The sequence below is a fragment of the Prosopis cineraria genome, unplaced genomic scaffold (assembly GCF_029017545.1).
Source record: "Prosopis cineraria cultivar Desert tree isolate PC_DT_omini unplaced genomic scaffold, ASM2901754v1 PC7, whole genome shotgun sequence".
NCBI classification, from domain to species: Eukaryota; Viridiplantae; Streptophyta; class Magnoliopsida; order Fabales; family Fabaceae; genus Prosopis; species Prosopis cineraria.
In genome coordinates, this window is record NW_026555338.1 from 37,367,706 (window position 1) to 37,394,850 (window position 27,145).

A 27,145-nucleotide genomic window follows, 5' to 3' on the forward strand; every position below is an offset into this window, starting at 1 on the left:
ATTTGGGGGCAAGTCTATAGTCATGGGAAGTGATTTCAATTAGATTCTTCTTGTTATCCCAAATGGTAGTAGGGTAGACATAATCAATACATTCATAAATTCTTCATATTTGTGGAAGTATTATACAAGTTGACAAAAAACATGCATCTAACATCATCTTCTTACTCCTCTAATCATGAAAAAAGTAGAGCAATTCTCACAATGGATATTAGATATAGGAGATGGTGAGGTTAGAAAATCAATTGATAGTGTTGTAAATGTTGAAATTACTTTAGGGTTATTGATTACTTCATATAAAGATTTTTTAGTTGTGATCATATCATCTACATACCCATGTTTATTAGATAATTCATCCAACAGAACATACTTATATGATATAGCTATCCTTGCACCAACTTTTGAGTACGTTAGCCAGATAAATGATTTCAACTGTAGTATATTACCTAGGGAACCAGAAGCAAATTTTAATTGCGACTCTATTTGTAGATCATCCCAAGATAGTGACTTATTTAAAGATCTTTATAAAATTGAGTTTTCCAACACGATTAGTAGTTCTAGTTTATCTTTGCAAAAACTTGCACTCAAGATTGATATATCAATAATACTTCTCAAAAACATTGACTAAGTTTTTGGATTATGTAATTGTATAAAATTGCGGATCACACAACTTGGCAAATGTATAATCGAAGCACTAACATTAAATGGTTCAAACTTAAATCAAAAGGTTTTTACACACAAGAGATAGATATAAATTCTTTAAAAAGTAGATAGCTTTTTCGCATGTAGAAAAGGCAATTTCTACTCATACTCTCTTTTGTAGTTACAATAAAGTTAGAAACATGAATGCCTTGATAATATTGATTTATGATAATGATAAATAACTCAAAACAACCAGTACTAATAATGTAATCTTTCATGAGGTGTTCCAAAACCTCAAAACTATAAATGCATGATTTTTCTTTTCGGTGAACATTGTTTTTGAGGTGCCCATATAGTAAAGAATGACTTCCTTATCATCAAACATTTTTTGCCAAATAAGTAGTTTTTGTTAAGCAATATCTCATTTCCTTCTTGACCACATGCCAAATGTTATGGTTATAATTACCTGAATTATATCATCAAAACTTAAATTTGCATCTTTTGAATTGCCCAAACCATACATCGCACAGGATTGTAGCTAATTACAAAGAAAGACCAACACGTGAGACTCAAGTTTACATCTGGATTAAATTTCACCCTCACAACTCACCACATATATCTTCACGGCTAATAAGGGTCGTGCCTCGATTATATTATTCCAACGAACTCAAAATCAGCCTTTGGATGGTGCACTTGCGCGCGCAACTTGATTCAAAAAAATTGGGTCGAGATTAAGCTTCTGTCTATCAATCTTCATTATTCTTATTATTAAGAACTAAAATAAAAAACTTTTTAGGCACGGAACAAAATAGCCACTAGCAAGTAGCTTTCATTAAGCGCTAGTTCGGGGAAAAAAATGCTTGCCTGAGACTAAACCTCTGCTGGCTTGTTTCCCCTCGCTGGCTTCACATGGCAGTAAATTAAGAAAACTGATGACTAATTAATTAAATCAAAGAAACAATGATGGCAGGATGACTTTCTAGAATATATTGCAATTATGGGATTAGAGGTTGGGTGGCCATTCATTAATTAGAGCAGACTCTTGTCAACGCTTGAATGAAGGATACAATCTAAGAAGATTTATAAATAACCTTGTGTTGCCGAAAGAATCATTCCTTCATGCATGATGCATCCAAGTGATTTGCACAGTCATTTTCATCGTGTCCCGTTAGACAAAACACAATGACTCTTAAGGAATACAAGTAACGAATTTCTTTTGGGGGCAGTTAAAGAGCCTTGCATGTCGATCTCCGCTGGGACTGTGTCGAGACCCTAGATCAATGAAGCCATATTCCATCCTTTTCGACTCCACCACTCGTATTTAATTTATTTATAAATAAAAAAAGTACATATAAACGCAGGATCGAGCATCTCATTTTCTTTATACACATGATGTAGAAATCATACCTGCCCAGCAGCCTAGCTTTTGTTCGCATGTTTCAGTTCTCGGTAACAAAATATTAATGCAAATAGATTCTCCAAATAACATTGAATTGACCTTCGGTTCACTTTATGTCAAGCAACCGAAACTTTATGTTCGACCGAGCAAGAGTATCTTTTAATTTCATATTTTGCAGTATTACCGCACAAGGAAAAAAGTTTCAACAATAAAAAATTAAAGCACAGTAAATTTTAATTAAGAAAAGTAAATACGATGCTGCGGGTCCCGCCAACGCTTTAGAATCTTCAAATTAAATTGTTAAACTGCTGTGCCGTTTGGACCCAGCTATACGTGGGATCACCAATTTTGAATAATAGTGGTAATTAAAAATGATTTTTATTGAAGGGTGGAACAAATGATGTAAGACTAGTTAATGAGTGGCGTGTGATAAAGAAACAAAATGTTAGGAGGAAATGAGGGTTACATGAAGCAGGGAATATCGATGCAGGAAGGGGGTTAAGTATGATGTGGAGAGGAGTGACAGGAAAGGGAGCGGTTTAGTCCATCATGGGTGGGGTCCTAACGGCTCGTACCTGTCGGGTAGGGAAACCCTAGAAGAGAATCATGGATGCCAACTCTTGTTTAAAACCGCGTGGGCTCCATTAACTCCCAAGAATATTTTTTCTTATTTTTTTTATTGTGGAAAATGAAAAAAAATTATCCAAGTCTTTAGGTGGTTCGTCAATTTCATCTCCAATCATATCACTTGGTGTGGATAATTGGAATCCCAAGAGGCCGGTCGCGCAGAACCAGGGTCCCCATTTTAACTAAACTGCCTATTAAACTAGATCGAATTTCCCCCGTACGGGATATATATTCATATAATAGAAATATTTTAACTAGATAATAAATTAATTTTGAATAGCACTTGATGACAAAAATTCAAAATTGAAATTGAAATAACAATTTCAGAGAAATATGTCGTCTTCCACAAAAAATTCTAACAAAGCCAGTTGTGAATTAATTGGCGCGTGAATAGGGTAAACATTGGAATTTTCTTTAATCGAGTTTATAATAATTTATAAAAATTCTTTTTGAGTCTTGACTCCTGAGACCTGCCCTCATCGCCCAAATTCAGCTACTAAAAAAAAAAAAAGGCTGGAAATTCCACGAGGCAAATTGAGGAAAAAATGGAGATTAACTTAGTCGAGATTTTGCGTTTATGTTGACTACAATGAAAAAAGGTGAAACATCTTGGTATGACAAATGTAAAATGCTGGGGTAAATCCAAATTTAGTTTGGAGGGAAAAGATTTCTTTTTCGCCCTCTTTCTTTTTTTTTTTTTTAATGCAGGGCAAAAAGGTTTCTCTTGAAATCGAAAGTTTCCAAAATAGTCCGTGAATTCACGCGGTTTTGGATCTCCAAGTCTGATAAAGTGACGGCCCATTTGTCCTATTATTCCGACCCCCTAAATCTTCGCTTGCGAGGAGAATTTGTATAAACTATTTTGTTGAATTAAAGATTCTACAAATTACCAAATTATTTGAACAGAGTAATTCAATCCATGCAGCTGTTTAAACAGGTGAATGAATTGAACTTCATTGCAAATTTGGTAGAGAAATATTTTTTTTACATAACTTGTATTTTTAAAGGATCTAAACAAGGGGGAAAACAAAAAAAGCGCCATGGATTAGCCTTTCTAGAGAGAGTGGGCATGATGCCCCCTATATTCAAAAAGTGGAAGCATGTGAGTAAATTAGATTTGGTTGTTTGTTTTAGATACTGCGGCGAGGCCAATTGAAATTTCGGGCGTTTTGTTTTTCCTGTTCGGTGCAACAGATGAAGGGGGCGCAGAAAATGTCTTATGTTGTGGGGTTATGATTCACATGATTGTCCAAACAAAACAACACCAAAAAGAAAGGATTAGTACCTGAAGTTGGCACATATTTGGAAAGATAAAGCTCTTCAGAGGAGGCCCCACACGGTTTCCCCTGTGTTATTGACTATCTGCCTCATTTCACATGCCCTCCACATGCATTGCCATTCTTTTCAACCATGTTTGTCGTCTTTTGTTTTGGGTCTCAAAAGCTTAGTCCAATTAAATTAGCCCGTATCACCTTTTTGAAGCCCAGCTCCAACACTTTAACATTACATGTACACCAATCCATAAACACGGCGATCAAGTTCGACGCAAAACAATTGGAACCCACACACCCAAGCGCCCCAAATAACCCCCCTCAAAAAAAAAAAAAAAAAACCACAGAGAAATTCAAATGACCAGAAAAACAGGTTAACACGCTTAAGAATATACTTCCAACTTGATTTGAGTTACTCTAGTCGACGCATCTTGACATTTAGAGGAATCTCCTTGTAAGATTGAACCTTCTCGGCTGCTTTGCGCAACGGTCTTCCAAATGAAGATCTTGGACCTTGCTTTCCTAAGCCCGAGTTTTCTCCGGTGACGGGATGCTTGGCATCTTCTATCTCGAACAAATCCTCCAACGCCTCGCGTTCATGTGTTGTGACTTTAGCAGAATGTCTTCGCAAACCTGGCCTAAAGCACCAGACGAGACACGAGAGGGACTTTTGTAAAATGTTTTCCAGAGACATGAACTCAGTACTGTTGGCGACATTGAAATGTGAACTCACCTTTTGTCTTTGGCCTTCTCTTTGCATGCATCCCTTGTGGAAGAGTTCGAAGAAGAACCAGTGGCTGCATAATGATTCCGTGGCACAGACAAACGGATTTAACAACAAACAAAATGTAAGAAATTTTCAGAGGAAGAACTTTAGTCCGAGAATTTACATCTCCTCATGTTTCGTCGTCTGTTTCGGCTGCTGTGTTTTTTCTCGTAGCTAGCTCTAGGTGATGGCTGTGCTGCGTTTTCCTCTACTTCCTTTAGTCAATCAACACGGGTAGCATGTAAACATTCATGTGAAATACTAGCCATCAATGCTAATTGTAGTTTGGGAAATGAATATGTGAGTTTTAGTCTGGGAACCTGAGGCAATGGTATATTATTTTCATTCCTCGTCTTCACTTCACCCTGCAGAGATGATTCATTGGGAAAACGAAATTAACAAGATGAATGCTGCAAAATACTGCAATCCTTTTCCCAAACGTCATCACTTTTATTGCAACAAGAATGAACCTAATCATTCATTAAGACTCCTAATCGTGTATTTATGTCATGACAAGAATTTTCAGCACAACATATCTCTCCTGAGATAGATTCTTATGAACAGGACAGCATCAGCTTTTAGTTAAACTAAAAAAATTATGATTTTGATGTTAGAAAAATGGTGATTCCGCCTCCCTGGATAGAACTATTTAAATGCTTCTTGGAGTAGCCTCTGATAACATAACGTGTCCAGGACGCTGGACCTAAGTTATTAGAAGGCATGCTGACTGAATGCTTCTGTAAATCAAATTGCCCTGGATGAGAGTTCAGAAGACGCATACCTCCCCTCCTAAGTTCATCCCTTTAAGTAAGGCCGCCCTACATACAATGTCATGCTGCAGTGCTTTAATCTGAAATAAGGATTGCCAAAAAGATTTTAGCCAGACGCGCTATTTTAAGTCCAACTTCTCTGTCAATAGTTTATGTTAGAAATGAAGAGTAACTGCCCAGAAACCGGACAGAAAATAACAGGGCGAGAGAAGCGGGAATGAGGAGCGGAATGACCCCCTTAAGGCCTTAACTCAAAAACCTCAATATTTGAGTTTATGGATCCTTTTATCCGTGTTTAGACTAACAGCTCTCCACATTCCAACAGCTTATATTTCAGTGAAGTTGGAGAAATTGACTCACCCTTTCTCTTCCTAAATTAAGTTCCTGGCAAAATCAGTTAGACTTGTTTAATATCATTGCCTGCTTATAACCGTTGTATATTTACATTAGATTCACAATGCAACTTGGAGACTAACCGCTAGCATATGGCTGTTTGACTGAGCAAGATTCCAATTTTGCAGCTGCAGTTTCTGAATATTGGTTCGCAGTCTCTGCAGCTCAGCTCCAGTCAATTCGATAATTTTACTGTAGAAATATTCATTGAAGAAAAACTGATTTCTCCGCAATTTTGACAATAACTGAGGAAGTAAGATAAATTGAATTTGCACCCAACAATACAAATTTACTCAGATCCCAAAATGTTTAACGTACTGTTTTGCCGACAAATTACAGCAAGAGAGTAACAAAAATCTAAAGAGCAAATGATCGAAGGATACTTTCTTTCCGCGAGGAGCTGCAACAGCGTCACTCTTTCCTGCAACAGAAATTCATGGGGATTAAAAAATGAACAAAAAGAAGACTAGGATCGCATGGAAGCTGAGAATGCCAACCAAAAATGAACAAAAAGAAGACCTTCAGCAAATGCTCGATGCAGTCCTTGTTGGCGGGGAAATTCTCCGGCAGATTTTCTTCAATACTGGGCAGTTTAGGTTGGGGCTGCGAATTGGTAATATCAGACAGCTTCTTCCGCATTAAACTTCCTATGGATCTCTTCGCCATCTCCTCCCCTTTCATACTTCTCAATTCATATAAAGTGAGAGAGTGAGGAGAAACCCAAGAAATGAACGACAGTGAGAAACAAGAGGAAGGAGCGTTTTGAGGTTTTGAAGGGACGAAGGAAGAGTATTGAAACTGACACACGGCAAGAAATTGATTTTTCGGATGAAAGGCGTTAAAGACAGTGAGCGATTTTACTTTATGAGAATAAAGGATGGGAACAGATCAGAATAAAAGACGCTAATGAGATCTTTTATGCTTCTGAATCTGCTTTTCTTTCGTTGTGTTCGTGTTTTGATTGTGAGAAGAAACGAATGGACGAAAGAAAAAGATGCGAAAGAGAAAGAACTGGCGCTTGGTTGCCCAACGGCTTTCCGAAGCAACATGCCTTGCTTTGTTATCCGAAGCTGTTTTCAAAGTGACCCGGACCTCCCTTCAAAAAAATACCATTCAAAAATTGGGTTTCCTCCGCGATCTCGAATAGAATGTTATCTTGTCTCATAGATAACCCTTTTTCCCCCACTATGAATGAGACCGCTTTGGGCTTTAATCGCTAACCAGCCTAGTTGCATCTAAGACAAAAGTCTTATTTTCCACCATACACCCACGTTTGGATACCTTCGCTCTTCAGCCCATTTTGTTTTTTCTTTCTTTGGGCCAAAGCCATTTTGTTAATTAAGTTTTTCTTCTTGTTGTCTGGGACCTGTTTTCATTAAATAAATGCACCAATGATTTATTTTCGAGAAATAACTTCTTTACAGTTTTATGAATCTACAACTTCGTTCTTATTTAAAATTTCAATCTCTAAATATCATAAATTTATTCCATTGTTATGAGTATAAGCATAAATATAGAGTAAAGAGAGGTCATTCTAAAAATAGAGTTGAAAATACGGCTAATATACAAGTGCGCATATATATGAATGGAGGCATTAAGAATCAAAGATTATATGTTGTTAAGCGAATTTTTTGCATTTTAGGTTTTCCTCTCTTTTCTCTTGAAATTGTTTCTTATAGTTCCCATGTTCACTGCATCACATCTCTTTTGATAGAAGGGGGGGAAGGAAGAAAACAGCATGAACATATAGAACATAAATTTCACATTAATAAAAATATTTGTTCAAGGGTTTTTACCCTTTGAACTATTTTCTATGCATATTTTGTGTGCAAACATGACTTTAACTAGGCATTATTGTTCCTCTTGTCGTGATGGGTTAATTTTCCTTGCAGCCACCTCGTCAACATCTCTAACGCAACCTTGGGTTGATCCATGGGGACCAGGCGCCCGGCCTCGTGGATCTGTTAGTTCATTCACAAACCTCAGACTATGAATGTGGCCAATATATATATATATATATATATATTATATCAACTCCATGGCACAAACCTTAAGGAAAGTTAGAGGTTCATGGCTTTGCAACTTTCCGGCCTCTTTACCATCAACCACGAAGGACACATTTAGGGATGCTAGAAATGCCTTCTGACCTGACCAATCCATTGCATTAACCCATCTTGCATTTCCTGCAAAATGCCAATTAAGTACAAGAGAATAAAATATGAGATTATCTCAAAATAAGAGAGCTTTAGTTTTTTTCCCGTTTAGGGTTTCAAAGGCTTACCGAGCCAGTTGCAAATAAGATCCTTTTCTCCAGCATACACGAGCATTCTAATGCCGTCGTGGAGAAGAGCAGGAATACCCAATTCCAGATTTCTCATCCAGTCACTCCTCATAGCAGCGTATACTTGTTGATTGCATGAAACATATTCCAGGTCTCCCACACCTAAAGCATCCCTCACTTCTTTCTTGTTTAGGAATGTCTCCATGCTTGAAAAATCATAGCACCCAGGCACTACTTCATATTTCTTTCTTATGTCATAGTACTGCACAGAAATTACAAGCATCATGCATAAATAAACTCAAATTAAGTATACACGTCACTTTGCATTTTCAAGCAGTCTCTTACATTAACATTGTCAGAAGCGGCCAAGATTTGTTCAAATATGTTTTGATTACAATTATAGAAAGCAGACTCGCAAGCATCTCCACCTTTTTTCCCTATCAATTAAACATGAATTTAGATGTCTCCCGATAAATAAATAAGTTATTCTTTTTGTATCCTAGATGTTTAAATGACTTGGATCTATTTCATGCTTCATTGAAATTTAATTTGTTTGAACTTGAAAACAGGTTTTATAAGCATTGATTGTGTATATCATATATGTTAATAACAAATATGAGATATTTCGATCAAAACGGCGCATTATAACTATAGTTTGTCTATTGTAGCAAGAGAGATCTTTACAGCTCAAAATGATTCCTCTTGGGCTTCTTTAAGGCGAAGGTGGAGACCCACATATATGTTCTTTGAAGCCATTATACCTTAATTTGCTATTATTATCGAGTTTCGTAGAATTAAATATTTTTAAAACAATTAATTAGATCAATTCAATATATAGATTCGATCACAATCTAATATTTAAATTATGTATTTTTTTTTAATTTTGAGGATGTATCTAATAACTTTTAAAATATATAGTTTAACGTTTAAACTCGTTGATGCAAGACGAATGGAGGTAGAAAGAGGAAGGAAATATTCAAGAAAGTTTAGAGAAAGAAAGTGGAAGAGGTAATTAAATAGGCGAGGGCAAGTGATGATCATAATACAGCAATCTTGTATTAGCTTTACTGTTCCGGGATTCGAAGAATAAGTAGAACATCCTGCAAATGACACGATGGATAAAGCTTTGAAATTAAATTATAATCAGAACAATATTATCACAAGGATTAATTAGGATTAATTACCTTTCGCCATGGGAATGTGGGAGTCCATAATAGCCAGCATGGCGACCAAAGTCTTGAACAGAAGGCCCAGCAGCTGCATCAAGGACAAGGTTAGGGAATCTGATGAACTTTTTCTCAACGATCTTGCCTGCAGGGACTAGGAGAGAGTCATGGGGTACAGAGTGTTTATAATGTCTTGGGGAAAGGTTAAGCTCTCTGATCAGCTTCTCTGCTTCCTGTTTAAGGTACTGAGATCTTGAAGAGAGTAGAAGGTCATTATTGTTGGCCTCAGAAGAGAAAGGTGAAACGAAGACAAACAAGAGAAAAGACAGAGAGATTTGAAGGTTGCCTGATGTTGATTTCATTGTCGACCACTCTAGTTTCCGAATGTCAAGTCCCATTGTGCGGCTCCTAATTTATAGCATTGCTCCTGCAGCTGCCGATTAATGTGAGCCTGAACTCGATATATAGCTGAACGCCTGAATCCATAAATTCAGAACCATAAATTAAATAACATAATTGCTACTAGTTACTTAAGTTTTATATGTAATCAAATTTACAACAGAATATTGTTGGCATTTGTTTTTACTGGTTGTTGCTTTCAGCTACCTTGTCTTTTAGCCAAACAAGTAACATTTGACTTTGATGCATTTACAATAAAGACTCATTATTATATATAAAATCTTTTAATGCATATTCATGCACATGTAGTTATAAAGAGAATCTGAAATTTAATTTGTACTTGGCTACTACTAGTGCTCCTTCTCCTACCCTTTTTTTTTTATAAGAGAACAGACAGAGAAATTTTTTTAAAAGTATTTACTCTCATTAAATGTATCCAAATTTTTAATCATTTTTCAAAATTATACTTCTGTCAATAAAATTTAGTAAATTAGTATAGTGTTCTTTTCAACAGTAAATAGTTACTCCCTCCAATCTAAAATATACTCCCTCAAGACTACAATATAAATTATTGTTAACTAATTTTTATTTTTTAAAAAAAGTTAGTTAAGATGTTGATTTTTAAAAATTTTCACATCTTTTCAATCATGCTCTTGACTAATAAATATAACATTTGACTTATTTAAAATACTCTCAGTAATTACTCATAAAGTAAAGGTGTAATTGAAAAAATATATATAATACCTACCCAATGACATATACTTTGGACCAAAAAAAACTTTTAAAAAATGACTAATATTATGAGCCTAGAGGAGTAAGCATTTTCTCATAACTAATCTTAGTCCAAAATATAAACAATTTGGTATTGTAAAAAACATTTACTCCCTCTGTTCAAAAATGTTAGGCATTTTTAATTGAATTTCATCTCTTTAATAAAATAATTACCTACTTTTCAACTAACCCTATCTTTTTATATTTATCCTTATTAAATGTCCTACAATAAATATAGAATCATTATCAATAGGGATATTTTTGAAGAAAAAAAAGAATTGATTACACCTCGAAAAACTAAAAATGCCTTGTATTTTTTAACATCTAACATCTTAAAAAATGCTTTATATTTTTGAATGAAGGGAGTATCATTTTACCTTTTATATTTATAATATAGATTATACTCCCTCTATCCCAAATTATAGGGCAATTTTGAAAGAGTTTATCAATCCTAAAATATAAGATACTTTGACTAAATTAAAATTTTATTAAATACGCCAATTTTAATATTATCCTTTCTCTCTCTATAATTCCAACAAAGTGATTTTATAAAAGAGGGCACAAAATGGCAAATTCAAAATGGTTTGAATATATCCTTCTTCGATGACCATTAGTTTATTAGGAACACAAAGCTAAAAGATCCCTGCACTAGGTCCTTATCACCTGAAGAGGAGCAAAGTAAAGTTGCAAATTGGGTATTGCATGGTTCATGGAACTTTACTAACATAGCACGTGTTCTTCCTCGGGACATCATTCTCAAATTGATTTCAATTCTTCCTCCCTCATACTCTGCTGGCAATGATATCATGACATGGAATGCAACTCCTTCTGGTATTTTCACCCTTAAAAGTACATATTTTTTAATAGAAGAAACCTTTCAAGCTATTACTCCCCTACCTTTAAACTGATATGGAAGTAGAAAGGAGTTGAGAGAATTCACATATTCTTATGGAAGGTTCTCAACAACAGGCTCCCTATTAATTTTTGGAGAAGCTCTTGGTCTAATGCCTCTCCCTTTTGTAATTGGTGCCATATTGAGCAAGAAGATGCCCTTCATATCTTACGAGATTGCACTTTTACACACTCCCTTTGGCAGCAACTTGTACACCCACGGTACCTTTCTTATTTTTTCTCTACTTCACTTGGTGATTGGATACATTTAAACCTAACTATAAATATGAGTTGCTCCACTAACTCTGACTGGGATATTTCTTAGGGAGACTCAATTTGGCACCTTTGGAAATAGAGAAATAATTCAATTTTTGACCCTACTTTTCATAAACCTATCAACCTTGTTTCTCACATTTTTGCTGTTTGAAAATCATATGCCACTATCTTGGATCGTAATATAGAGAATAATTCCTCACTCTGGTTACCTTCCTCTAATGACGAGATATCAATCTTTATGGATGGTGCTGTTTCTCAATTGGACTCAAATGGTGGATGGGGGGCACTAAAGGATCACTTGGGTTCTTGAATAGCTAGTTTCTCATTCAACTTGGGGTAGTGCTCTCCCTTGGATGTATAAGCTTGGGCTTGTCTTAATGGTTTGCAACTTGCTTGGGATATAGGATTTAAGAAAGTCACTCTTTAGTCAAACTACAAAACCTTCATGGATATTCTTAATTCTAACCTTGATGAACTTTCCCCTATAGTCTTGTCATCATTGAAACTTTAAAGCTCCTTAGAAGCAACTAGGAGGTCAAATTAGCATATATCTTTAGTTTACAAAAAAAAGGTTGCTAATAGACTTGCAAAAGAGGCATTGTTAGTCTCTTCTTATTACTATAATGTCCCTTTATTTTTTAAGGACTTGATTCTCTATGATTGTATAGGAATTCACTCCCAATTTTCTAACTAGTGTTTCAATTTATTAGGCACTGCCCCACTTTTTACCCAAAAAAAAAATTTGGCCATTCTCCCAATATAAGATTTCAGTAAATGGACTATATTGGATTTTGTTGGTTTCCTTAATAATTCAATTGGCCCAATAAGATTTTAGGCTGACACCCTTTGCCTCTTATCTTTCGGGACATGCCTCTCTAATTAAGAGAGCAATCTTTTCCATTGGCTCTTACAAGGCTCCTGGTTATGATGGATTTGCAACAATCTTCTTTCAATCCAACTGGGATGTAGTGGGCCCAGTGTTTTGCTCCTATATCAAAGATGTCTTCAAAGGTAACGTTATTGTTTTTAAGGCCAACAAGACACTGATCTCCTTAACCTAAAAAAATAATCCAAGTTCAGTGACACATTTTTGGTCTATCTCATTATGTACTATGCATTACAAATGTATCACAAAGATCCTAAATCAACAATTCAGGAGTTTGATGAATAACCTTGTCTCCCCCTTCTAAGCTAGCTTTATCCCAAGGCAACAGATTCAAGATAACATCATCATTGGTCAGGAGCTCATGCATATTATGAAGAAGTCAAAGTGCCGAAAGGGATTCTTTACAATAAAAGTTGATTTAAAGAAGGTCTTTGACCAAATCTGATAGGACTTCCTTCAATAGGTTCTTCACCGCTCTCTTTTGCCTCTTATCTTTTAGGACGTGCCTCCCTACTCTCTTTTAGGACATGCCATAGAGAAATCATGCGGGATGTTCTGAGAGTGTTGTGAGGTATGAAAGCATTAGAGTGTGTCTTCATATTCACACCATAAATAATTAAAACATGTGCTCTTGCAGTTTGCTCTATATTTTGATCTTGTTTGGTTTCTAGAAAGAGAGGGAATTGAATAGATTGAAAAAAAAAGGATAAAAATAAGATTATCAAAATGTAAAGGGAGATAAGTAAACCATATTCATAAGGGATTAGGGCAATTTAGTTTATAAAATTGAGAGTCATAATTCATGATTTTTTAAAAGATATGATGCTTGCCACATTTGTGATATATATAATATTAAATTTTATCATGTTTATCATGTTTATCATGAGAAGGAAGAGTGATTTAATTTATTTTTATTTTTTTAGTCCATTATCATCCTTTTTAACAGCCAAACAGACCTTTGATACATATTTTATGTACATAAGAAATGACTTTAACTAGCTAGGTATCTGTTCCTCTTCATGTCATAGTTAATTTTCCTTCCATCCACCTCATCAACATCTCTAGTGCAACCCTGGGTTGATCCCTAGGAACTATGTGTACGTTCAGCCTCATGGACCTGTACTCATTCATTCTCAAAAATCAAATCAAATTAAGAATGAATGCATTGTCTATATAGCACAAACCTCGGGAAGACTTAGAGGTTCATGGCTGCCTCTTTGCCATCAACCACGAAGGACACATTTGGAGATTTCAAACGCTTGAACCCATCTTGCGTTTCTAAACAAGGTAGAATAAAATCAAGGTTTCCTTAAAAAGCACTTGGGATTTGAAAGGCTTACCAAGCTAGCATACATGAGCATCATGATACCATCCTCAAGAAGAGCAGGAATACCCACTTTTAGGTTTCTCATACCTACGTATACTACCATGCTGCATGAAACATAATTCAAGTCTCCAACCCCTAATACATCCTTCACTTCTTGTTTAGGAATATAATTGCTCCATGCTTGAAAAATCATAGCATAGAGGTCCTTCATATTCCTTTCTTATATCACAGTATTGCCGGCAAGTAAGCATGCATAGATTATTACAAGATTTATGGTAAACTCGATACTTTATTCATATCATTTTGCATTCTCAACTAGTCGATTTTGCCGAATATGTTCTGATTGCAATTACTGTAAGCGGACTCGCGAACTTCTGCGCCTTTTTTGTCTATCAAATCAACAAGTTAGATTGGTGCATTTTAAAAAAATTCTTTTTTAATTTAATTAAGGAGTTTTAAATGAATTGGATCTATTATATTTCATTATAATTGTTGTGATAAAAGCAAAAATTTGATTTGCTGTTTTGACTTAGAAAGAGACTTCATAGCATAGGTTGTATGTATCACATGTAATAATAAATGAGATATTTTGATTAAACAGATGTATTTTAATTATAGTTCTTACAAATAAAATAATCATAGTTTGTCTTTTACAGCAAAAGGGACCCTTACAATTGTAAGGATTCCTCTTGGTTCTTTAAGGCAAAAGCGGTGACTGGCCTGCATGTTTTTAAAAGGCCATTCTACCTTAATTACCTAACTAACTAACTATCATCATCAACAACAACTTTTATATGAATTTATTTGACAGTAGAAATATAAAATAAATTAAATATTTTAAAAAATTAGTTAAATCAATTCATTGTAGATTTCATCACAATTTAATATTTGAATAATAAGAGCTTTTAAAAAATATGAGAATCCATCTAATTTTTAAATGTTTAATTTAATTTTTAAACTAATGTGATGCAAATGAATTACTGTAGAAAAAGATGATTGAAAATTAAAAAAAATGCTCTGAGAGAGAAAGCAGAAGAGCTAAGTAGGCGAGGGCAGGTAATAATACCGCAATCAAACATGGGGCAAGCATCTTGGTGATGTGGTTATAATAATCACCATTAATTATATTATTCTCTAACGCAGAGTACATATGAGCTCCGAATTGAGTTACAGGCTCTTTTTTTTGGAGCAAAATAAACCAATTTTATTAATATCAAAAAAATATTACACACACTAATCCCCTGTAAAGAAAAAATAAAGCACCTAACAATACAACCAATAGCAATACACTAATCCGAATTGAGTTACAGGCTTGGTATCCTTGTTCCCAATAGCAAACCCCTGCTTGTTCAACCAATAACTAATTAATTAGTTCATTCTAATAATGCACATAATTAAGAGCAATATGAAAAATGTTGATTAATATGAATTGGCTTGATGAATTTGAGAGGTAGTACTGTGCAAAAGTCCTCCGGTCTTAGCTGATCGTATAAACATTGATCCTTCAAAACCAAAAAAATTGAAAAGACTAAACTATCTATTGGGGTTGGACCAAACAGAAAACTCGGCATCTGAACCACTTAGTCTAGTCCTATCCTATTAATTTATTTAATATAATTATAATTAATTTATTTTTGACAAATGCTTCAAGTGTAATTGATGTTAAGGAGATGATAATAATTTGTTTTAAAATTGCTGTTGTAATGTAGTATTGTTGAAATTTGTTGAGTGTTATTTTTGGTAGTTATAAAATTAAATCATTTAGACTATAAAAGAAATAATTTTTCTTGTTGTTGAAAATTATTATCATTATAAGTATTTTTATTATCTTAATTAAGTTTATTAGGCTGAAATAAAAAAAAACTAATTGCATACTATACTAATAGGACCAGTCTCTTAATCATATGGATCAAGTTTAGTCTTGTTAATTTCTAGGCTATCAATGGACAAGACCAGACTACGAGTTGCCTAACCTAATTCTTTTAATGAAAGAGACCAGACTTCTGGTTAGACCAAAGTCCAATGCCATCCAGTCTTTTATGCAGCCTTATCGAGAGGTAATGCCTAGGTGCTCCTTGAAAAAAGCCTAACATAATTATTTTCAAACTCAATCACCATTTCAATTGATTGATTGTTACACAGCAAGATTACCTTGAATTTGTTGCCGTTAATTACCTTCAGAAGTCATACAAGTCATTGTTATCCCCTTCTTCGTCATGGCTAAGACTTGTTCCGATTGGTTGGTCTACACATAAATAGAATATTTAGCACCTGCAAAATTAAAATGATGAGGGATTGAATACGTCTTGATTGAACACTCAACAAAACAATCCATATATAGTGTGATGAACAAACAAACGGAAGACCTTGTTCCAGACATAGTCATTCCATACGAGAGACAAGTCTTGTGTAATATGATGAAAAGGACCATTCTCATAAAATAAAGCTAGTTCACTGCCATAACTTGGTCCACCAGTTAAGTGTTGTCTGTATGGAGGTAAATCGAGAGCTGATCAACTTGAGTCGTATTGAAGGACACTGTCCTTAAGAATTATTCTGACATACTGGGATGACAGACCGATAATTCTTTAGAATTAAACAAGTGCTTCCTGCACAATCAAGACACTAGAACAATAGCACTAATAGGAAATAAACTCAGACGAAGAACAAGAACACAGTGAAATTTAGAGGAGGAGAGAAAGGCCTTGAAAGCTCAAGAGGCTAGTGACGAGTTCAGTTCGCATGCATGCCTATATATAGGCCAAGATCTTGGATGAACGTTGGGCAGCATTTACAAATCCTAGTTACACAAACATAAATTCAAACATTTGTCCGGAGCTGTTGGGAGGACAAACACGTTTAAGGAATTTATTTATCTGTTTCAAGAATCTGTTTAAAGGCCAAAAAATGTTTATGGTTTGAATTCAAACTTGACAACTAAAAAATGAGGTTTTTCATTAAGCTCATGTAAATAAATAATTATTTATTTTTTGCAAAAATAATTCGGTAAAAAGAACCTAATGCCTCTTAAACTTGCGCACAAGGGGGTGAATCGATTGTTTTTAACTATGATTGCCCTGAGTTATCTGTTTTGTGAGCGCGAACCCACTTCCCCTTTAAGCTCATTTTATTATTCCATTTCATCTCTTAGTATTTATAAATTAGGAGCATTTTTCATTTACGCAATGTGGAACTTCTTTTAAGAAATACACATTCAATTGCTACAACATTAAGCACATCACAGTTCACAACAAGGTCCTTCGTACTTCTTTTTCTTCAAGGTACCGGGATCTTGAAGATGAGGGAAGGTCATGGCCAGCCGCAGGAGATAAAGGGTAGAGACATTTGGAGGAGGCTTGATGATGATGTCATGGTTTGCTATGCTAGATCTCTGAATGTCACTCCCACAATGTGGTTGTTAATTTATATTATGGCTCCTGCAGTTGTCAGTTTGAATTTGAATCCATAAATTCACAAATTACGAGCCATTAGTATTGCTGGTAATTAAATTATATGACCAAATTTTTCAGTGATTATCGACGACATTTATGTACTCTTTTTTTTTTTTTTTATTTCAATCACTTTGCATTTTAGCCAGACAAGTAACATTTGACTTTGATGCATTGACTTCGTTGGATTATAAGTCTCATGTAATATATAAAATCTTTTTAACATATATTCATGCACACGTATTTATAAAGAGAATATGAAATTTATTTAAAAAAAAAACTGCAACGTCTACAAGCCGCGCTGCTTCTCATTCCCTTGCATATTGGGCAAGTGTATAGTTGTCGACGGATGCTTTCATTATATGGTCTGGTCTCCCAGCTTTAACGGAGGCAAACTCTTGCATTTTCAGTGGACCAAAAAAAAAATTAAATGGGCTTGACTAAATTTCAATGGGTTAACGTATAATTAATTATTGTTATCAAAAAATTTATAATTAATTATTCATCCGCTCAAAAATAAATCGGCCGGGGTCACTAATTCATTCAAAACCATACTTGAAAAGAAAAAAAATATCTTTTATACATGTAATGTGTAACTTCATTCTCATTCCAAATTTCGTTGTCCAATATATTTACATCACGTGAATATGAAAAGGTATTCAAATTTGAATTATTGTAATATGCAAAGCGTTTTAAATTTCGAGGCACGTGAACGTGGCATGGATTTTAAGTAGTACTCTGTTTTTTTTTTTTTTTTGAAAAAATGATAAGTAAAAACCTTATAAAAATATTAATATCAAATTAAAAACTTTATAATTAAAAGATGGTAGAAGGAGTACTCAAATTTAAAAATGTTAATGTTAAAAAATTTTAATTTAATATTAATCTTCTTATAGATCCTTATTTGCCATTCTATCTTTTTTTTCCTTTGCCTTTTTGATAACTAAGTAGTGCTCTATGTACTCCTTTAGCCCTTTCTGTTGCTATCAATTCATGAATATCGTATTATGGGACAATCTGATAACTGTTCTTTTACTAATGAATAATAGAAATTCGAAAGAAGAATATAATAATCGGTCATGCAAATCGTAGAGAAAAATCATCATGTATAATTGGAAGAGAATGAATGAAAGGGAAATAAAACAAAAGCATCAGTCGAAAATAATTTTTTTACACATACATAAGTTACGCGTTGTTTCCGAAGTCTGACATCAGGGCCATGTATATATATCCGATAGTGGTGTTCACTGGAGGGATAATTTGGCTCGCATCCAGAGCTCAAGCATCTGCAGCGCAGCTTTGGGTTGATCCATAGGGACCATGTGTCCTGCCTCGTGCACCTTTTGTGTCGGAATATTCACAAACCTCAAAAGTTAGTTACCACTCGTTGCTTTCACAATCACAATCATGAAATTTAACAAAGAATTAACCTTGAGGAAAGTGAGAGCTGCGTGGGTTTTGAGTGTTCCTGCTTGTTTGCCATCAACCAGGAAGGACAAGTTAGGAGACGCCCCAAACTGTTTCTGACCCGACCACTCCATTGCATGAACCCATCTCCAGTTCCCTACCGTGCAATCATCCAAACGTGTTATTTAATCTGCCTGCCTGCGTGATTGCGTGCAAATTTAATTAATCAAAAGATTGATTATACCGAGCCAATTACAGATGAGATCCTCTTCCCCAGCATAAACAAGCACCTTGATGCCATCCTCAAGAAGAGCGGGAATGCCCGCTTCCAGATTCCTCATCCAGCCCTGCGACATGGCATCATATACAACGCTGCTGCACGATACGAAGTCCAAGCCTTGGTTAACGCCCAGCGCTTCCTTCACTTCCTTCTTGTTCAAAAATGTCTCCGCGCTTGAAAAGTCATAGCACAGTTCTCCCTCGCACTGCTTCCTTATGTCATAATACTGCAGTTCTCCCCGTACACAAATTTCTCGTATTACTAATTTAATCCAGCATGTATGCTTATATTAATCAATATTGCTTGCCATTCCAATTCACGGCTCAAATTTCATGCATTAATGTTGCCCGTCACACTTAATATCTGCCCGAATATTGCATCGCAATCCGTGAAAGAGGACAAGCAAGCGTCTCCCCCTTCGTCATCTGAAAATTCAGCAAATTTCTCTCCGGTTAGAATTATACAGTTCTCTTAAAACAAACATCAATATTTTCTAAAGCCAGAAATGAATACTTGGCAGCCTATTTTGTAAAGAAAATAACTGAGTCGAGTAAAGAAGTGGGGTGTGAGTGTAAAGGTAGAGAAGGCAGGGGGGGCGACGAGTACCGCAAGCTCGTACTGACTGCAAACATGGAGGGACTAACTGATTGATACGGTTGTAATCATCTTTTTGGATCAAACCCCTCTCCAATGCGAAGTCTGTGTATGCCGGGTACTGAACTGCTGGGTCGGTCAGCCCATTTCCAATGGCCATTCCCTGTTTAACCAAATAGTCACATTAAATTAAGTTAATGAAATCATAAACGAAGGAATTAAGACAGACCTTGAGGTTTATATGAATCCCTTGGTTTGCCTTGTTTGCTCGATGAAGCCGGGAAGCGAGAGCTGGAATATAGTGTCCCGCATATGATTCTCCAGTAATATAGAAGTCGTTCTCGGTGAACTTGGGGTGCTCCTTAAAGAATGCCTATCATCCAAGAAGGAATTGTGTACATTTTGTTCTCTGTTTTATGGCCGGGTCGGATTGGGAGAGAAGGGGATGCTAATATATGGATACCTGCAGGAAGTCATACAAGGCATTGCTCACACCCTCTTCGTCACGGGGAATATCACTTCGATCGGAGGAGTAGCTGAACCCCGTCCCTATGGGTTGGTCCACAAATATAATATTTGATACCTGCAACATTTTTCAACTTGTACTCAACTCCCTTCATGTCCAACAACTTAGCACGCCAAAGAGAGGGTACCTTGTCCCAGCCATAGTCATTCCACGAAAGAGATAAGTTTTGTGTGATATGGAAAGGACCGTTCTCGTAAAACAATGCCAGCTCACTGCTGCAACCCGGTCCTCCGGTCAACCATATCACGACAGGGTCGCTCTTGTCGTTCCGAGATTCAAAGAATAAGTAGAACATCCTGCGAAATGTCACGAGCCTTTAACACGACGACTCTTCTTATTACACATATATAATCATTCCGGGCAGAGAAGATAACAAGAGATCACGAATTGAAAACTACGGTGACAGAATTACCTTGCAGCTTTGGAATGCGGAAGCGAATAATAGCCAGCATGGTGACCAAAGTCTTGGACAGAAGGCGCGGGAGCAGCAAGGTTAGGGAATAGAAGCTTCTTCTCAACGACCCTATTCCCTTGGGGGACAGACAAAGGGTCGGGAATTACAATGCTGGTGGAGTGTTTTGGGCAGAGGTTAAGGTCTCTAATAAGCTTCTGCGCGTGTCGCTCAGGAAGGGATAAGGGAAGCTTATTGGTGGGAGGCCCAGGCCATGTTGCCGAGGAGATTGGTGAAATGATGAAGACCAGAAACAGAAATTTCGGATGGATTTTGGGGAGGCCTGGTGCAGCCGCCATGGCTTAGCTTTTGTGAAAGCTACGTTATTGGCTGCCAATATATACTGCTCCATGTGCCTTTTCCGTGTTTATTTTAAAATAACGACCTTTACGTGTTTTTTTTTTTTTTTGGCCAGAAGACCTTTACGTGTTCGCTTTTAATAATTCGCCTTTCGATTCATTTTATAACTTCACGTGAGAGATCCTCAATATTTCTTACTACATAAATAGTACTAGTGATTTGTTCACCAACCGTTAATGCCGGTGAATCTTCTGTTTTGAATTCAGGTGCAAATTCTGTTGATCTGTGGTGAGCGTGTGAATTTCAATTTTAATCTCAATTTAATGAATGCAAATACAAATGCATTCAATCCTCTTGATGCCATATCAGAATATTCGGTTCGGTGTATTCGAATTCAAATTCATTGATATAATATCCTAATAAATGGTTATTATTTTAATGCATTGGCGGGCAAGGAGTGGGGGTTGCCCACCCAGTTCCCACATTTGCTTTCGATGTCAATCTTTGTTCAGGATGTAGTGTTGGAGTACGCTGTTGTGTTTCCGTCGGGCTTTATTACACGGTTACAAGCAGTTACTCAGTTGTTAGGCCCAATAGCGTTGGCCCAGTCGTACGAAGCATTATGAAGATTAAGTCTGTGTATAGCTCATATTTTAAATTCAAGAATGATGAATGAGCTTCAGATCAAGTATTTTCTCCGATCTTCTAGTAGTACACTCAATTATAATACTCACCTCCCTTCTCATCCCGTCTCTATTATTTCCATGACCATATTCTTTTTCTACGCCCTACTAATAATAATCTCGCTTATAGTACTTTTACTGAACTAATATATTGATGTGAATCAAAGTTTAAACCATAAGAAAGAAAATATGGAGACAAGTGATAAAAATAAAAACAATAATTATGGAATTAAAAAAAGAAGGCTAAGTGTATTTGTTTATTAGGCTTGTAAGTGGATGTACAGTTTATACAAAAGTTCATGAACACATATACCCATGTGTGGGTGCGCGGGGGTATATGGGCTCTTATTCTGACCATTTTTCTATATAAAAATAAAAAAGAAAAATGGTAGAGAGATTCTAAAAAAATCAATTAATTTAAGTTAGGTTTTAAGTATTAAATTTTAAAAATTTATAACTTAATTTCTTAATTTTATAATTCTGTTATAATAAATTTACAACTTACATTTCAATTTTTGACGAGAAAAATAATTTTTTTTATTTTTAATCATGTTAAAATTTAAAAAATAAGTTATAAATTCATCATAACACAATTAAAAAATTAAAAAATTGAGTTACAAATTTTTAAAATTTAATATTTAAAATTTAATTTAAATTAATTTATTCTTTTAAAATTTCTTTATCATTCTTTCAAATAAAAATTTTGTCACAAACGTTATGGTTCCAAAAGTTTTTATCGATTTTGATGGTATAAGAATGAGGTGAAACTTTTAAAAGCCCAAAATGCAATATACATTATTATATTTCAAACAACGTGACAAAAACACATGTTTTAAGTATAAATCGTCGGTCTCGAATTCAAGCTCTATATATGCAGAAAATTCCTATGGAGAGACTCACCCACTATAATTAGATGAGAACGCGGATTAGATCTGAATTAATCAAGGTAAAACTCTGGATACCAACCACATGGGCAACCTAATATATATATATATATATATATAATCGTAGGGCGAGTACAAGGTGGGTAAAACTCGGTTCATTTTCATTCCGACTAAAGTTGGATGTTCATGTTTACTATGCCCTTTTAACGAACGCCCTATGCATAATGCCGTTTCCATCCCTCCCTGCCAAGACACATCACCAGCTATAGAACTTTGATGAATTCAAGCTTTCTGTGGTTTTTTCATGAGAAAAAAGCTGGCTTTCCTTGGACCTTTATCACAAGGGCTAATCTCACAACTACAATAAACCAAGTCCGGAGATTGATAAATGATGGGAGTAGTTCACAATTAATTTATCTCTAAAGTGGAGCCAAAGAGCCCCAATTATCTCTAATCATGGAATGAATTGCAGATACCTCCTCCACAGCCACACGCCTAAGAGCTAAGGCTTTATCAGCCTCTTCTTCTTGCTCATCTTCTATGATCTTCAGAATCGCTGCTGTATCGGTGCCAAGTGAAACTGTAAGTCACGAGGGGGACAACTCTTATTTTATTAAACTATTTAGTTACGATTATTCAAGTCCATTTGAACTTTGAAGCACAGGATGAGTTACAAGCCAAAGGAAAATGTGTGGGGGGTTAAATTTCATCTTGTTCATATCTGCTAAAGATTACATTTTGTGGAGTGCTGAATGATGATGCATGCACAGAGAATGTGGTCTCCACAATGTATCTGGAGATCACTTATTATTCAGTTGTATTGGACCACTCCTCTTAATAAAAACGCACGAGTGCTACATGATATATAAATAAATAACACATATTTTATTTCTGCTTTCAGTACGAATTCAGGGTTTTGTATTTACCACGCGATTGCTGTGATGCAGGCTCTATCTCCTTCGTTCTTGTTGTGCTTTATCTGAAATCCCCCTCCCTATAATTGGTAATATGGATCAACTTAGGTTAGGGGTCTAGCAAAGTAGGTTAGCATAACCTGCATTTTGTGCGAATTGTAATTCTATCAATCCGCGTGGTAATATAATTTTTAAATACCTAAAGAAATAATATATTTCCCCTAAAAACTAATTATCCAAGTAACAATAAAATTTCTTCTAATTAAGCTATGCTTACATCACTACTTAAATATAAACAAATTTAATTTTGTGAATCTTTCATTCTCTAATCTTTTACATAAATTATTAATATTATATAGATATGAATTAATAGAAATGCTCTGTTTATTCCCTTTTCTCTTCATCTTATTTTGGCATTTTTGCTCCAAAATTGATGCATCATTTTAAAATACCAATTCATTTTTTTTAAAAAAAATATCATGATACATTCAGTTCATGTCACTTAAACATTCTAATCTTCGTATCTATTTTTTCTCTTTTTATATTTAAATTAAGATGATAATATAATATATATTTAGCATTTCATAAATATGTTTATTTTGTTAAATAAAAATGATAACTAAACTTTTTTTATTTGATAGCTTGGTTAGTACTATTTTACAAACAAGATAATCTAAATAAGCTATTATATGAATGAAATGGAGTATAATAAAATATTATATTCAAGATTGTCTTGATCATATTCAGATTACAAATTAAACAGTGTGTTTTTATTATTTTCTACCATAATTTAAATTTGAATTAAATAAATGTACAAGTGTCAAGTACTCTGCAATTCCATGTATATTTGCTTTGAATGCTTTACTTTAAACCTAATCTCATTTGTTTATTTTCTATTTATTTTTTTTAAATACCACGCATCTAATTAAACTCATTTTCTTCCACCCAACCCGTCATTTTTTTATGGGTTGGCGGTTTAAGCTTGCAGGCTCAACTCATGTTATACGCTTTAATTAAAATGCTGAATTTATTATTGGATTGTCTAGTTCTTGCCCCGCATGCATTCATAGCAAGCAAAACAAGAAAATGTCAATAGAAACTCTACTTACCCTTGTCCTTTCTTGGATGTCAATAGAGCCAAAAGAGATGATGATTTTGATGACGAACTATATTTCTATGTTTCAAAAAGCTAACAAGTGTTTGAGTGGGAAACATATGATTTGCTGAATACTAACCTAGAGTTTCTTGGAGTGTAAAGGATTGGTCTATTTAATTTGTGCTAAGCTATCGAGAAAAAGGCGTTCAGCGTCTCACAAGGTTTCTTATATTACAAATCCAGTGCTCTAAATTTATCATCATCTAATTTTCTATAGCTATTTTTGCATCTTCTGCTCTTTTTCAATTTTAAATCTACTGATTCCTATTTTCTTATTCATTGTTTTTGATTCTCAACTTTTCCATCCATATTAATTAATATTGACAACCAGAGCGAAACCCCAAATCTTAATTCTGTTCATTATCATCTTTGTTTGGATACTCTGCCTTGATCATGGGTCCCATAATTGTATGCTTGTACTGCCTAATGATCTCAAAAGAATCAATAAAATTGTCACCAATAAAATTGAATTGCTTCGGATTGGATTTTGGAATCACCAAGTATTCAAAATGAGAAATTAAGTTAGATTAGGATTTGGTGGTTATCGGTTCTTATCCAAGTATCCAAGTTGCTCGAAGTAGATACTTAAAACTAATCCTCAATTATTGATCCCACCGTGTATGTCGAAGCCCATTAATACTGATTCTAACTCTCAACTATGGCACATGACCAAATAAAAACCTCCCAAACTAATTTCAGAGCCAGCATTCAATTACTAATATCCCCCTCGAAAAAGTTAAAGCCTAACAACATAATTAATCCTAACTGTCAATTAGGGAACATTAGAGGAAAATGATCGAGAGGAAGCAACGCAAGAAAGTTAAGTTCAATGACACCAAAGAAAATATGGAGATACTTGAGTTCCCCACGTTTATCTTATATATCGAATAGCACATGCCCTGTTCAAGCGCCCTATAATAATTAGGAAGAGTCGGCAAGGCCTACAGAACCATACGTATCCAAATTTATCCCTGCCCTCTCCTTGACATTATCAGAGGTTTCAGCTAACCATTTTCCTCTCCAAGTTTGTCTTTCCAAATTCCAAGGGATGTATATTCACTTGAAAAGGAAGTTCTATCCCAACTGGAAATAGAGTGGGGGAAGCCCAGGCCTCGTATTCAACCATTTCCTTTCTTGTTTATAAAAAATATGATAAACTTTTGTCCTCGTGTATGTACAACTTTCCTTTCTACTAGTTGTCACCTTGCCGCTGCAGGGTGGCCACAAAATCCTTATATATCTCATTTTTTGTAACCTTAATATTTCATATTGCCAACTATCCTCTAATGCTCTTCCCCACCCTGCAATTTTATTAGATCACTCTCTTCTTTATAGCTCCTTGTATGGCTCATATCATTTCTGTTGCATTCTCTCTCATGGTTGCTTCAACCATTGCTCAGCTTCCACCCATACCTGGCTACTTCCCAGGCTCCAAAATAAGTCCTGTGAGCTTTGATCATGCCTTTAGAAACCTGTGGGGAACTCTGCATCAAAAAGTAGAACACGGCTCGTTAACAATCTGGCTTGACTCCTCTTCAGGTAAGCCCATTTTTTCTTAATACATGACCTCCCAAATTCAAAATTTTTTTAAACATTTTCACATCAGTACTGGCTTTTTCTTTTGTTTTTATTTTTTGTTTTTTGTTTTTTGTTTTAACACAGGGAGTGGATTCAAGTCGTTGCACTCATATCGATCGGGATACTTTGGTGTTGCAATTAAGCTTCAACCTGGTTATATTGCGGGAATTATCATATCATTATATGTGAGAACTATGATTATACATACGTTTGAAATGAGTTTTCTTCTTTCTTTTGTTTTTTTTAAAAGCAGTTCTTCATCTTTTGTTCATGGTCCTTCATTTGGGAATTTTAGCTTTCAAACAACCAAGACCACCCAGGAAACCATGACGAAATTGACATCGAGTTCTTGGGTACTACACAAGACAAGCCATACGTCTTGCAAACAAACGTATACATCAGAGGAAGTGGAGACAGAAATATTACAGGCAGAGAGATAAAGTTCCACCTTTGGTTCGACCCGACTCAGGACTTTCACAACTATGCTGTTCTGTGGAAACCCAATGAGATAATGTAATATAATTATTCTCATGCACTACCACCCACTCTCCTAGCTTCCTGATGGTGCTTACTATGAGTTTGCTCCAAAATATGTGCAAATTCCTGGTGGATGATTTGCCCATAAGGAGGTATCCTAAGAAGAGCGAGGCAACATATCCTACAAGACCAATGTATGTGTACGGATCCATATGGGACGCGTCATCCTGGGCGACAGAGGATGAAGATACAAAGCAGATTATAGGTACGAACCCTTCATTGGTAGGTACAAAATGTTCAAACTTGAGGGTTGTACCACTGAATCCCCAACCTTGTGCCAACCACCCTTCAGCTCGCCATCTGGCTATGCCAGTCTTAGCCCTTGCCAGCTCAAGGCTATGCAATGGGTCCATAACAACTACTTGGTTTATAACTACTGCCATGACCCCAAGAGAGACCACGCCCTCACTCCTGAGAGTTAGGCTTTGGATTCAAGACTCTTTACTCGTTAATTTTTCCGTTAAGACAGAAGCCAAAAGTTTTAATGATGTAAGCTAAGATTATATTGAAGAATTAAGTGTATA

At 35.3% G+C, this 27,145-nt stretch overlaps 3 protein-coding genes and 1 pseudogene across 5 annotated transcripts; 1 reads left to right on the plus strand and 3 right to left on the minus strand.

Annotated features, from left to right (window-relative positions):
- Positions 1-3,854: 3,854 nt before the first annotated feature.
- On the minus strand, positions 3,855-6,887 carry LOC129316136 (SHUGOSHIN 2). 2 transcript variants are annotated; one of them, XM_054960411.1, is made up of 9 exons: positions 6,385-6,881; positions 6,249-6,286; positions 5,949-6,057; positions 5,833-5,856; positions 5,484-5,552; positions 5,023-5,067; positions 4,827-4,917; positions 4,670-4,733; positions 3,855-4,574 (listed from the first exon to the last, which is right to left on the minus strand). In XM_054960411.1, the coding sequence occupies exons 1-9, from the start codon at positions 6,544-6,546 to the stop codon at positions 4,349-4,351; spliced, it is 828 nt and encodes a 275-aa protein (XP_054816386.1). In that variant the 5' UTR covers positions 6,547-6,881; the 3' UTR covers positions 3,855-4,348. The 2 variants fall into 2 exon arrangements, with proteins under 2 accessions (XP_054816386.1, XP_054816387.1); XM_054960412.1 differs by having other exon boundaries at positions 4,402-4,569; positions 6,385-6,887.
- An 822-nt stretch (positions 6,888-7,709) lies between these two features.
- LOC129316810 (serine carboxypeptidase-like 47) lies at positions 7,710-9,674 on the minus strand. Its single transcript, XM_054961180.1, has 6 exons — positions 9,331-9,674; positions 9,215-9,246; positions 8,492-8,583; positions 8,147-8,408; positions 7,915-8,048; positions 7,710-7,826 (listed from the first exon to the last, which is right to left on the minus strand). Exons 1-6 carry the CDS (start codon positions 9,672-9,674, stop codon positions 7,710-7,712), a joined length of 981 nt encoding a protein of 326 aa, XP_054817155.1.
- An 8,726-nt stretch (positions 9,675-18,400) lies between these two features.
- Positions 18,401-20,885, minus strand: LOC129314946 (serine carboxypeptidase-like). Of its 2 annotated transcripts, none has more exons than XM_054958427.1 (9): positions 20,531-20,885; positions 20,246-20,414; positions 20,056-20,175; positions 19,822-19,965; positions 19,605-19,755; positions 19,335-19,423; positions 18,963-19,224; positions 18,742-18,875; positions 18,401-18,651 (listed from the first exon to the last, which is right to left on the minus strand). In XM_054958427.1, exons 1-9 carry the CDS (start codon positions 20,866-20,868, stop codon positions 18,556-18,558), a joined length of 1,503 nt encoding a protein of 500 aa, XP_054814402.1. In that variant the 5' UTR covers positions 20,869-20,885; the 3' UTR covers positions 18,401-18,555. The 2 variants fall into 2 exon arrangements, 1 of the variants encoding a protein (XP_054814402.1); XR_008594340.1 differs by having other exon boundaries at positions 18,636-18,651; positions 18,742-18,916; positions 19,009-19,224.
- Positions 20,886-25,849: 4,964 nt separating this feature from the next.
- On the plus strand, positions 25,850-27,043 carry LOC129316811 (xyloglucan endotransglucosylase/hydrolase protein 31-like; annotated as a pseudogene).
- The last annotated feature ends 102 nt before the right edge of the window (positions 27,044-27,145 follow it).

Coding starts and splice junctions, on each gene's coding strand:
- LOC129316136 (XM_054960411.1), bottom strand. CDS start 6,546: ATGAAAGGGGAGGAGATGGCGAAGAGATCCATAGGAAGTTTAATGCGG. Junction 6,058..6,248: donor CAGCTCCTCGCGGAAAGAAA/GTATCCTTCGAT, acceptor ATATTTCTACAG/TAAAATTATCGAATTGACTG. Junction 4,575..4,669: donor GAGAAGGCCAAAGACAAAAG/GTGAGTTCACAT, acceptor CTGGTGCTTTAG/GCCAGGTTTGCGAAGACATT.
- LOC129316810 (XM_054961180.1), bottom strand. CDS start 9,674: ATGAAATCAACATCAGGCAACCTTCAAATCTCTCTGTCTTTTCTCTTG. Junction 9,247..9,330: donor CCACATTCCCATGGCGAAAG/GTAATTAATCCT, acceptor TGTCATTTGCAG/GATGTTCTACTTATTCTTCG. Junction 7,827..7,914: donor AACCTCTAACTTTCCTTAAG/GTTTGTGCCATG, acceptor ATGAACTAACAG/ATCCACGAGGCCGGGCGCCT.
- LOC129314946 (XM_054958427.1), bottom strand. CDS start 20,868: ATGGCGGCTGCACCAGGCCTCCCCAAAATCCATCCGAAATTTCTGTTT. Junction 20,415..20,530: donor CCGCATTCCAAAGCTGCAAG/GTAATTCTGTCA, acceptor GACATTTCGCAG/GATGTTCTACTTATTCTTTG. Junction 19,966..20,055: donor CCTTGTATGACTTCCTGCAG/GTATCCATATAT, acceptor CTTGGATGATAG/GCATTCTTTAAGGAGCACCC.